The following is a 12,373-nucleotide window of genomic DNA, read 5'->3' as shown; positions in this document are numbered from 1 at the left end:
CTCCACTCCCTTAATAATCTTGGTGGCTCAGTGCTGGACTCTCTCAAGCAGTTCCCTGTCCTTCTTGAACTGTGGGGCCCAGAACTGGACACAATATTCCAGATGCGGCCTCACCAGGGCAGAGTAGAGGGGGAGGAGAACCTCTCTAGACCTACTAACCACACCCCTTCTAATACACCCCAGGATGCCATTGGCCTTCCTGGCCACAAGGGCACAGTGCTGGCTCATGGTCACCCTGCTGTCCACCAGGACTCCCAGATCCCTTTCCCCTTCACTGCTCTCCAACAGGTCTGTCCCCAGCCTCCACTGGAACCTGGGGTTGTTCCTGCCCAGATGCAACACCCTACAATTGCCCTTATTATATTTCATTAAATTTTTCCCTGCCCATCTTCCACATCAAACCTCACTTAGCCTGAATACTGAAGTTCCTATTCTGTGAAGTACAAGAAATTGAAATATCTTCTAAAATGAATTATTTATTTAAACTCTGGGTGATCTATGGCAACTTTGTGCAGCAGGGAATACTTACACACAGGAAGGGAAGGTGTGCAGTGAGCCTTGTGAAGGAAGCTGCCAGAGCAGCAAGACAGTCTGAATTTAGAAAAAATACGACATTCCTCATCATCGATTGCTCCATTCCTGGGAAAGTGACTTGCAAAGTCCTGACATTTTCCCTTTCGCATCATCAGTACCATCATCAGGCAGCAACAATACTGTTAGCAGCACAGTTAACCTTCTACGGCCTTGGCTTCATGGTGCTCAGAGCCAGATTCAAACAGGGCACAGCTGCCTGAAGTGCAACCACACCAGAATGGAGACACTCAAATTCAAGAACTCCTCCCTGTGAAAATCCCCCTCCCCACTGTAAAAGCCAGGACCTGCTGCTTTGCTGGTGTTCATACCTAGGCTGTTGACATTTGTGGGACTTGACTTACGGTGGGTGTATTGACAACCTGCATGGGCACTGCAGGACACTCCTGACACCACTTTTTTCCTTCTGATGGACAGGGGCTGGGGACAGCTGCACGGCCCAGTGCTCACCAACCACTGAGGGTGCAGAGCAGGGACACGAGCGCCACCTCCGTTTCAGCCTGCAGAGGTAGCTCTGCCTATCAGCCAAGCAACGGCAACTGGGGACAAACAGACATTGCCATAAGCACGATATACCTGTGCATGGGTAGCTACCTGAAGAAACTGAGTAGAAGCTGCTTTTCCCAATCTCGTATTTCCCCCACACCATAAACTTTGCTGAAGTTGGGCTCCTGTACGGCGGAGAAAGGCTCAGTGCAGGCCAGGCAGAGAGAACAAGAGAGCGAAAATAACCTGCCCATGGTCTAGGAAGAGGGGTTGTCCTTGGAAAGGACACAGCCAACCCATGCTCTAACCTACACGCCAAGAGATGCTTACACATTTTGCATGAGAGAGCACATGGACAAACGGTATAAACAAGCTAAGTCCCTTTGTGGAGTAGACTAGTGTTTTAAAGCACCGAGATGGCACAAACAACTCCCTTGCTGTGATTTATTTAATTTACTTAGCAATGTAGAAAAGAATATAGCTTCCATCTTCCCCAGGCTGGGTTGAATCTTCAAGGTTGATAGATTTTATTTTGCTTAAGTGAGTGACACTTTTCAAAACCGAAAATATTTTTAAGGCTCCCAATATACCTTTATTTACCTCTTGTATTTAAATTGTCTTAATCCAACTCTTGAAATTATGTACGTTCTGATGAAAAGCAATTGCCAAGGCTGGTAACTGGCTATGAGCCATTGCTAAAGAGAACATAAAGGGCTGGACATGATCTTTGATCGGAACCAGTGCTACCACTCATTCCTCTGCTCTCATGGTTGCCCACAACCAGACATAGCCCTTAAAGCATCCCTTAAACGTATCACTTGAAACTCTAGAGTGTCTTGGCACTTCTCTGCATAAAAATCAGTCAGTAGCTTCTAAAATACATTTTTATCTTCCTAGAAGTTGGGCAGGTGTGATTGTCAAAAACCAAGCAACAGTAGTCATATGTAGTGTTTTATTGCTACTACTAATAAACTAATCATAGCAAATTAAAATATTAAATGTGTAATAATGTTGGCAGAATAAAAAGAAAGTGAGTGTGGTTTTGTTAAGGCAAATGCAGTACCTCGGGTTATGTTCCTTTAAACAGGACTTCACAGTCTGTGAGGTTATTTTTAGCCAACCTTGACTTAACATTCATCAGTCATTTTTTACTCAGTGGCAGGTTGTTGTTTAGCATGCTGCTGGCTTTCCTGTCTCCCTGCCTTCCGCGCTCTCTCATTTCAGATTATGCTAGTTTCTCCTCAAAGTTTTAAAACTTATCAGCTCCCTCACATTTCTTGCCTTTGAAAATGAGGCTGAAAAATGCATGGAAGCCATGCTATCTGCTCTACTGCAGAGGCTGGTCGTTTCGGACTCCTGTCCATATTCGCTGACTCTCTGTGTGGTAGGAGACAGCTTTACTTTTGAGCCCACACTATGGAGGCTGTTAGTATCTGTGTCACTCCCTTGTAAAGTACGTATTTGCAGTTATTGGCTTTACTTAAATTAATGCATTATACTTGAACTACAGAGAAATCATACTGTATATTTTGTCTCCCTAAGCATTATTAAAGAAAATATAACTTATACTGCAATTAAAAAAACCAAAAAACAACGAGGCTATTGATTTGAGCTTCCATTAAGCATATGTCTGTGTAAGAACCAATGCTACCATTGCTTCCAAGTTTGAACTTTTATTCTGTGAAGAGGAAAAGGAATTAAAACAACTGCAGAAAAACAGGCAAACCCAACAACCACTCGGTTTGGCAGTACAGCATGTTGCTGTAGATTTCATGGGATTTTTTATACTGCACCTGCTCATTCAAGGTGCCAATATTTACAGAGAGATTTTGAGAAGTCTATTGTTCTAATTAAGGACTGTGTTCATAACTGAACTGGTGAGTGAAAAGCACTGAGTAAGACGTTCGTGAGATGGTGTGATGGTAGTTACCAACCCGTTTTCACTTCCCTCACTGGTGATTAGCTTAACAAGCAAGGATATGGCATTGCATTCTGAGAACTTTGAAAGGAAAAGGAGAACAAAGGACTTCACCTGAGGACAAAAAAATCCACATGGTATGTAGTCCACTGGAAACCTATGCACCTTCTAAATACTATGTGAAAGAGCTGGAGAGTTTAAAAAAGTACACAAGCCTTGGGCTGCTCCTTTGCAGAGAAAAGCATTTTTCCCAACAAGTATTTGTGTTCTTCAGGCTAAGCTAATTTTTGTAATTAGAAGGAAAAAATATTAGTGATCTCAAAAAGATTCCACAAAAAACAAGTACATTCTTGTATTTCAAGCATTTTAGTTCAGTTTCCCTACTTTTCTTGCTTAGAAGATAGCAGAAAAGGGGGAATGAAGAATTGCGATTCTTCTGGTCGTGTTTCTGGTCATGTTCAACATGAACTGAACATGCCCTGGCTACTATAAAAACACTAGAAATATATAGTGGAATATGAATAGATCAGTATACTAATATAGTATTAGTATATTCCCCCTCTTGGGAAGGAAGATAAATTTTAGGAGAGAGGCTCTCGCTCTACTGACATACAGATACAACAGAATACAGATCTTATAATAATTTCTTAGCTGTTAAAATAAATAATTATCTGACTTTCTAAAGAAAGGACTAAAAAAGTGACAGCGTTCTGGAATGACAAGGTAACAGAGCCTTAAATGAAAGGTGGTAGAGAACAGGGACAGGAAAAAATAAGGGTAAATGTGAATGGTTTCTAAACCCCAAAAGACATTTGTTCCTAATACCACATTTGATGTTTTCACAGTAATATTCTTCTAAGAGATGGTTCCTTGAGCCATAATTGTCTTTCTTTGAAAGACAACTTGAGACATATCAACACAGCACTGTGTAGAGGATATCATCCAGATTTGGTCCCCTTTGGAAATAGCCAACTTTGTGGCATGTTATTATTATGGGACAGAGATGCACTATTGCTAACATTTGTACTTTTCACTAAAAATCCTGTAGTATTTACTGTTTCACCTATAAAAAGCTGTTTCTTGAAACAGTTATTATGTAACAATCTCATTTTAAAATAAAAGTGCAGACACACTTGTGTGGTAATGCTACATGTTCAAATACAACAAAAATAACAACAACACATTTTTAGGGCCTAACATTCTCCTATGTTAGCAAGTAAGTTCTAACATTGATTGTTCTTCAGGTACTGTAGCAAAATCAAAGAACAGGCAAGGCTACAAATACAGTCTTCCTGTGGTCCTTTGGGCAGAAGTGACAAAAACTTGGTGAATGTTACTTCATTCACTAAGAAGTTATGCAAAAGTTGTCATCTTTGGTCTGCTGGGACCTCTGAGTAAGGAAAAGTTTAATGCCTCAGAGGACGTAGCCTCTGTTCAGCACTTCCAGACAGCAAACTTATGCAAAGCAGTGGGTACTATTGTATGGGAAAAGGTGCAGACTTAACTGCAAGTGAAACTCAGAAGTCACAGTTCTTTTTTGAACATTGATTCAAACTATAAGCAAGTCAAAAAGTCCAGGCAAAGCTGTAAATCAGATTCTGATCCCATCAATATCAGAGCCACAATTCAGTACTCCCACCTACGTAACTGACATTACAATGTGGACTATTTTCCTTTAGTGGCAAAAGAAGCATGTCTTCCAGCAGAAATCTTCACAGCATGCCTGTGATACGGACAGGGCTTTGTAATATTGCTAAGTCAAGACTGCTTTCCAAGGTGTAATGTTTAAGGGTTTTGGTTTTGTTGCTGTTTAAAAAGTTTTTCAAATTCTTATGGCTTCATTTGTGATCTTGGACCTGTGAAGGATAATAGGTTGGAAGAGTATCATTGCAGACAGACAACTCCTCAGTTCCAAGCTTCAAGTCAGCCTGCATTTGGTCGGATTCACCCTTCAGCGCCGTGCAGTTTCTCAGCTGCAGTTCTTTGGTGAAACAGAATTCAATCTGACCAATTGTTTGTGCTTTTTCACCCTAGAAACAAAAGGGATGAGATCAGCTTGATGACGAGAAAAAAAATGAATCAATTCTTCAGATATATTGCCTTATCTATAGAATACAGTAGTGCTTATTTGTATATTTGCCACTTGAAAAATGTGAAGGAGACGAGTACCAGTGGCATCCACTCTGAACAGCTTACAGTACATACCTGTCTTTAATGAGCAAGCAGACAAGGAAACAATCCAACAACATAATTCAGTAACAATTTGGGGAATCTGCCTAACTAGTAAGTCTTATTATGAAATGCTGTGACACAGATTATTTTAGCATTTACCGAATCTGTACAGTATGCAGAAGCTGTTCACCTTAATGGTGAGCTGTGGCTGAACTCTGTGAATACTGAAGGGTATGTGTGACATAAAACCCACCTTTCACCAAGTCTTTTGTAGCAGGATGGGAATTTAGGCAAAGAAAATTCTCCAAAAAGAAGAAAAGAAACTTGGTTTTATAATAGCTTTTAATGAAAAGAAAATAGCAGCAAGCTGTCAAAAGTAGCAGAAATGTCATTTTTGGACTACAGGACAAACCAGGAAGAAAACTATTGGTCATGAATAAGGCAGGCAGACATGGGGGTCTTTCATGTGGGCAAGAAGATTACATGAAAATCTCCCAAAATGCTCAGGTGTGACAAAGTAGATGTGGAAAAAAATTGGTTTTGAAACTACTAAGCAGGACAAAAATATATGTACAAGACAAAAGTAACTGTGATGGGTTTTTGTTGTTGTTGGTTTGGTTCTGGGGGTCTTTTTGGTTGTGGGATTGTTTTGGTTTTGGGTTTTTTGTTGTTGGGTTTTCTTTGGTTTTGAAGTTTTTTGTGGTGTTTTTGTTTGTTTTTTTTAAAGAAACCTAAGAACACAGCAAGTGTGTAATATGTTTTAAGCATCAAAGTACCCCCATAATGCACTTCAGACATCAACAAAGCTGGAATTCTGCAAAGGGCTGTCTTTAAATAACTGGAGTGTACTTTTTCCTTTCTATTACCCATAGGTTCAGCTGTTAAACACAGGAGACTCATGCTGTAAATTACTTTCACATAATTTGAGCAGTATCCCAATTGTACTAAAAGCAATGGCAGAACTACAGTGAACAGAACTAGAAACCGGGATTTGTGTTAGCTCTGTATTTCTTCAACATCAAGAGGTGGGAGAGTGAGCAATCCACATTGAACTCATATTCCTTTGTTGCATAAAGTAATGTAAAAACATATTTTAAATATAATTGTAACCTAGAGTTCTTTTTCATGTGAAGAAACATCTGAGTATAAAAATCTCAGAGCACTACTAAAGCAAATGAGTTGACAACACACAAGCTCTTGAACTCCAACAGCAACTCTGTCTTGGCAAGTTTTCATAAAATTGTCATCTGTATATGGGCAATAACTCTGCCAAGTGTTTTGTAGAAAACCACTTTTATCAAGCTGAGATAATTAGGAACCGCTTCTAAGAGGGAAAGCTATCTTGTGGGTTTGGTTTTTTGCTTTCTTTTTGAATAAAAGCAGAGAAACCTAGCTGAAAAATTAAAGAAACAGCTATGCAGCCTACCCAAGTAGTTGTTCAGATTACTATTTTGTTCCTTCAAAGGCATTTATGGTTCAGATATGGTGACCTATATTATATGCTATAAGACACTGCCTCTGTGTACCACATTCTCTACTGTATCATGATTCACAGTACAATTGTGAAAGGAAAGAAAGAAATGGAAATTTTAAACACTGTTGGCTCAAAAGGAAAGACCATAGTCATCCTGAACCACAGTGAAGCTCAAAATGCCTTTTTGTACCTCTTTAGGTAGGGGGCTTTGAAAATAACCCCAGAGACAAGCCTCAGAGCTGCTTTATTTCTGAAGGACTTGGTCCATTGAGTAACTTCTTCACGCAGAGCACATGAGCCATGCCCAGTGAAAGGAAGACTGCTGTTGACAGGCAGTATCCTTGTCAAGGCCAACAGTCACTGGCTCCATTCAGCTCACTCTTGTTGGTTCTAATAATCTTCTACATGCCAATTAAGCTTTAGCAGGAGGAGTGGAAAGTACTCAGCTACAGCAATACCTCTAGTGTGGTGGTTACAGCAGCATTTCTGCAAGAGATGCAGGTTCAAATCCTTAAAGACAAAGAGACCTTTAAAACCCAGTGCCCCCATTTTCTGGCTAAGTATACTAACGGCAAAGTTATTAGGCAGAGAATGGACACTTCCTCCACCAACAATATTTCTGCATGAAGAAAAGGCTGTGGCAACAGTAACATAAGCTGAACTCAGCGGTGCCGCTATGTAAGCAGTGTTTTGGTGAACTCAGCTGCAACAACAAAGCAGTATCTAATCTGCAGGGAACTGTATCGACAAGGAACATCCAGACCTAAGTTACACCATGCTGAAGATTTTTCACTCGATTTTTGCTTTTGTTTTTTTGATAAAAAGTACCCTTTTTTAAAAAAAAAAGGTTTTTTTTGTTTGGGTTTTTGTTTGTTTGTTTTTCAGTTTTGGGAAGTTTGGGGAATGTGTGTTTGTTTGGGGTTTTTACCTCTTCTGGAGGAAGACACTGGATCTTTGGTGTTACACCATAAAATCTTGTAAGAGTTTCCTTTATAGCAGTCATCTGAAAAATTAAAAAGCTTATATAAATTAATAAGTCACTAGCACATTTTCCAACAGCTCCCACACTTGTTAAGTTGACAAAAACTTTTAGATAAAGCACAACCTTAAAGAACTATACAGTTAAAAAAGATCACTTATTCTCTAGAAATCACTTGACTCCTGCTGTTTTTAAAAAAAAAAAAGCACATGCACATGATTTTGTTTTTTAAAAGAGTGCCTCTTACCTGGTAATATGAACTGCTTGGCTTTATCCCGGCTTTCAGGAGACAACTGAAACAAAGATAAAACTTTTCCATGGTTCCCGTATGCAAACATAACTTCATAACCATTAGGTAAAGAGATAATCTTAGTGAGAACTTGGCAAGCATTACAGCAATGGGGAGCAAGGGAAACTTGTCTTCCATTCTCTGCCAGGCCTAGGAAAGGTTCCCCTTTTCTGAAAGGTCACTTCCCATCCAATTCAGCAGAGTCAGGAAGAACCCTCTCCCCCACCATAATCTGAGGACCTGGGAGAGTCGAGTCTTCAGACAGAGCTAGGGGAAAAGGCAATATTACTGTTATTTGCTGGACCTTCAGAATGTTCCATTGAGCACCAAGTAAAGCATGTAGTTGAATTGCCTCCTTTCTCCTTCCTTGAGCCATACCCCTGTGTTCTGGCCACTGGGAGGGGATGAAGGCAGACTTGTGAGGCCGCTCTTGGCACTCTCTTGCTCTAATGCAAGGTGGGCTTGCTGGGGTGGGAGGCACACAGCACATTGGGAGAGGGACATGGTGCATGGATCTGGATCAACATCAATGTCTGCACAGAAACATTTCATATTGAATATGTTTTCAAAGAGGCAAGGTTGTTCACGTAAGAGAAACAAGGGAACTCTCAAGAACCTCTAGCCCATATAACCCTTCTTTTAGATTCAGTCCTGAGGGAAGTCCACACTTCCAAGTTGACAACAAGACTCAGGACCCAATAGGTATCAAGTCTCTAAGTCCCAGCTTCTTCTGTAAGGAGTGGGAATGTTCAGAGTCTCTCAGGATTTAATCCACAAGTGCTGATAATGCTCAACTCTTCAAAGGTCAGATTCTGCACATGGGAGATTTAACACAGTTGACTAAAGGTCTAGCTGTTTGTCATAGTCATTTGACACTGGATATAAGGAGACCAATAAAACAGATTACGTTCTGTCATTCTTACAGCAGCCTGTATGAAGTCCTCTTTTTAATAATTTCCTTTTTGGAAACAATCTTTTAATCACTGATACTACTATTTCTCATTCAAATATAAATGAAGTACAATGAGAACATTATCAGTCTTTATTCTTTTCAGTAAAGATTAATTTAATTATGATCATTTCTATGATGGAGAATATACTCTGAGCAATTAATTTCTACTTTTCAGTCTCTACTATTTTTCAGTGTTACATATGCTTATATAGAGTCACATAATTGGCCACTGTGCCATCTGTAAAATGTTTTAGTCATATCATCGCAGCTACTTAGACAATTGACTTAACAGACACTGATTTTAACACTATATATGACATGCTCTTAAGCACTGTGTCTAGAAAAGTCTAAGTATGTTTTACAAGACACCTACAAAAATAGGAGGGGGGTGGGAGAAACATTTCTTTTGTGCATACGCAAAGTCAATAAAAATTTGCAAGAAGATTGTTTGGACAAGACATTAACAGAACACTAATAGAATTTTTTTTTTTTTTTTGAGATATTTTTCTAGATACAAAAGAACTTATTTCCTCTCTCAGATACTCTCATCAGAGACAATTTATGGTCAACAAATCTGAGTCAAACATTCTCCCACCTGTACCAAGCACTGATTGGGAAAGGACTCTGGCCGCCTGGCATTCACCTGCGGCCAGAATGTGTACATACAGTGCTTGGACAAGACACAACATTCCCATCAAGATTTTGTATCTGGAATGGACAGTGCTTTGGAACCATGAGGAGGAATCAGCTCCTAGGACACAGCAAAAGTGTCACATGAGGATTGTTTGAAAGGACAACAGAGGGCTGCCTGCAGCAACTGAACACCACCCTTCAGGACATCCTCTCTTGCTGTTACCTCTCAGCCTTTTCCCAGGATGTGCTGCATGACTTTGCCTGCACTTTGTCCTGTCCTCTGAGCAGACCTCTGTCTTTTCTAAAAACAAGTGTTTGGGCTTCAGGATGACTCAGAAGTTTGGGGGTTTTTGTCACTTGATTTAGAAGTTTACAGGTACCATAGCTTTTGGTAACAAGATATAGTTGATACAGCTTCTCACATTTTACTGGCTCACGTTGTCTAATACGATGCTGCAAAGAACACTACTGGCTTACCAAGCTCTGAAGTGACCAGAGATAGGCTTCTCAGAGTAGACTACCCTTCCTCTGAACTCCAGTACTAAAAATAATTCATACTAATACCTATTTCCCCTCTGCCACCAGATTTTTAGACTTTTTTTTTTTAGACTAGATTAGAAACTTTTAGTAACTGTTTGAAACAAGAGGCACACCGCAGAGTTGATTTACATACCTGTTAAGATCAACATGCTGGTAGAGTTCTAAGGCTTTGCCAAAGTATTTCTTCTGAGAATTAAGGACCTGAAGCGTGGCTGCGCAAGTGCCATGTTTATCCCACTCATGCTTCCTATAGGAGGAAAGCAAAATTTAAGTTTTAGAGAACATTATTTGCAGATATATGTGCTGCACAAGCTAGCCAATATACTTAAATCAATTATCTGAAAAGCCACAGGTGTGAAGTAGGACACTGCACTCAAAAAATACTGCACATGTGAAAAGGAAAACCAAGAGAGATCACTCTTACCATTTCAATTACAGCAACATCTGTATTTTTTTTTTTAGTAGAATCACTAACCAAGAGATTTTGGACCTATCAAGAAAGTAAGGAAGAAACCCAACAAGTCCCTCATCATGGTTTGTAACATCAGACTAAGAAAAAATTCCTTCAGACAATGTCATGTTAAAAATATACAAAAGAGTTGGCCTTAACACGGGCAGCTGAAAGAGAGAAACTTTTCAAATTAATATAAGAGCTGGAGAAGATAAAGGAGAGGATGGTCTAAAGGTTTGGATATTATTATGGACCTGGGACATTCAGAATCAGTATTCTGTTTTCCTACAAATGATGTATATTAATTTGTGCAAAAGCCATTTACAGTTCAGCCCCTCCCCTGTTATACCCTACCCCCTCCCACCCCCAACTATAAGATAACTTTTTAAGATTGGACATTGCAAGGTAAGGAGATAAGATAGATACCAATGTGGAATAAACCATTACTTCATTCCAAAGCTGATTAAGAGAACTTTGTGTCACAAGAGTGACAAAACTTTATCAACCCAAAAGTGCTGTTTAGTTGTTTCTTTAGATTAAGTTTGTCCAAACTGGGTGTTCACTTTTTTTAGCTGTCTCCTTTGAATCAGCCTGGTTTTGAAATAATTAAATGAAGGAATTTATGAAGTAAATATGTATTACACTCTAATCACTGCTCTCCCAGTGTATTATGAAGAGATGTTTGGAGGTCAGAATGGTAAGAATTTGCTTAGAAAATGAGTATTTCTAAACTTTGCATAAGTTTTAGTGGAGTCTTTTGTACTAAATGTACTTTCAAAGCACTAAAAAATTTTCAGAACTGAAGAGACTAACCCTTATTTTGGGTGGAAAAGTGAAACTGCACAAGCTGCTAAGACAAGACCGTTGCCTCAACTTCTATTTTGGCCTGTGGCAGAATTTTCATAGGCCTGCTATCAAGTATTGCTTCTATTCCACCATCAAGTCTTCTAATACCATAGAAGAGAGTGCAAAAGAAAGCAATTCTTGCAGTTTTATGGCAGATAAACTCAAATAGGACAAAAAAATAGGGCAAAACTCAAAATTAGATTTCTATCAATTCTAAAATCTATTGAAAGACTAAACAGTATAATCTTTAATAAGACCACCTGCAGATTTAGGGAGTGGGGTGGTTGTGTATTTTTTTTTCCCTTCTTTCTTTTCAAATTTTCATGATCCATTTGTATTAAATAGGTATCAATTCAGCAGATGTACACAAGAAGTTATCTAAATACAAATTCGTGCCACTACCACAGCATTCCCTGACCTTACGATGCCTTAAATACCTCATGGAAAAGCACAGAAGCACAAGGACAAATATTATTCACTTGAAAGCCTGCCTTTGAATTGTATATTCAAATTAAAAACTTCTGATTTTTCTTAAGGAATGAAAACACTTTAAAGAAGTTCTGTTTGTATCTTGAGAAATGTGTACACTACTTCTGAACAGTGAATTAATAAAGCAACTGTGGTGTCAACATACTTGAGGCAGGGGAGAAGATGTGTTACTGCAAGATTTTCACTATACAGTCCCAGATTTAGCCTTGTAGACAGTTCTCATCTTGGCTGTAACACTCAAGTCAACTGCATGTCAAGTGAACTGTTTACTGCAGTGAGGAGTCCACTTTACATAGGCCAAAGAACAGATTTCCCAACAAGGGATTTTAAATTATTGATGAGAAAAGAGACTACAGTTTTAAAGAAAATGGAAGCTCTTTTAAGGGCAAATTTAGCAAGAGACATTGAGCAGTTAGCTTGGACCAGAAGCAGACAACAGTCAAATCCACAGGCCTACTGGAACAGCAGTAAGCTGGAGGCACGGCTTTGTATGTGCGGTGCCAATTTTTCTTCAGAGAAGATATGCATGCATGTGTGGAAAACTACTGGTAAA

General features: G+C 39.3%; 1 protein-coding gene across 1 annotated transcript; it reads right to left on the bottom strand.

Annotated features, from left to right (window-relative positions):
- Positions 1-4,833: 4,833 nt before the first annotated feature.
- LOC104532586 (ribonuclease T2-A) lies at positions 4,834-10,281 on the bottom strand (the record flags this gene model as incomplete). Its single annotated transcript, XM_010177832.1, has 4 exons — positions 4,834-5,025; positions 7,570-7,644; positions 7,868-7,913; positions 10,168-10,281. Coding segments are annotated over 4 exons (427 nt in total), but the record flags the coding sequence as incomplete, so codon positions are not given.
- Between the last annotated feature and the right edge of the window lie 2,092 nt (positions 10,282-12,373).

This window comes from Antrostomus carolinensis, unplaced genomic scaffold (assembly GCF_000700745.2).
Source record: "Antrostomus carolinensis isolate BGI_N321 unplaced genomic scaffold, ASM70074v2 scaffold16111, whole genome shotgun sequence".
NCBI lineage: Eukaryota > Metazoa > Chordata > Aves > Caprimulgiformes > Caprimulgidae > Antrostomus > Antrostomus carolinensis.
The sequence above is the reverse complement of the archived record's forward strand: the minus strand, read 5'-3'. Positions and strand labels throughout refer to the sequence as shown.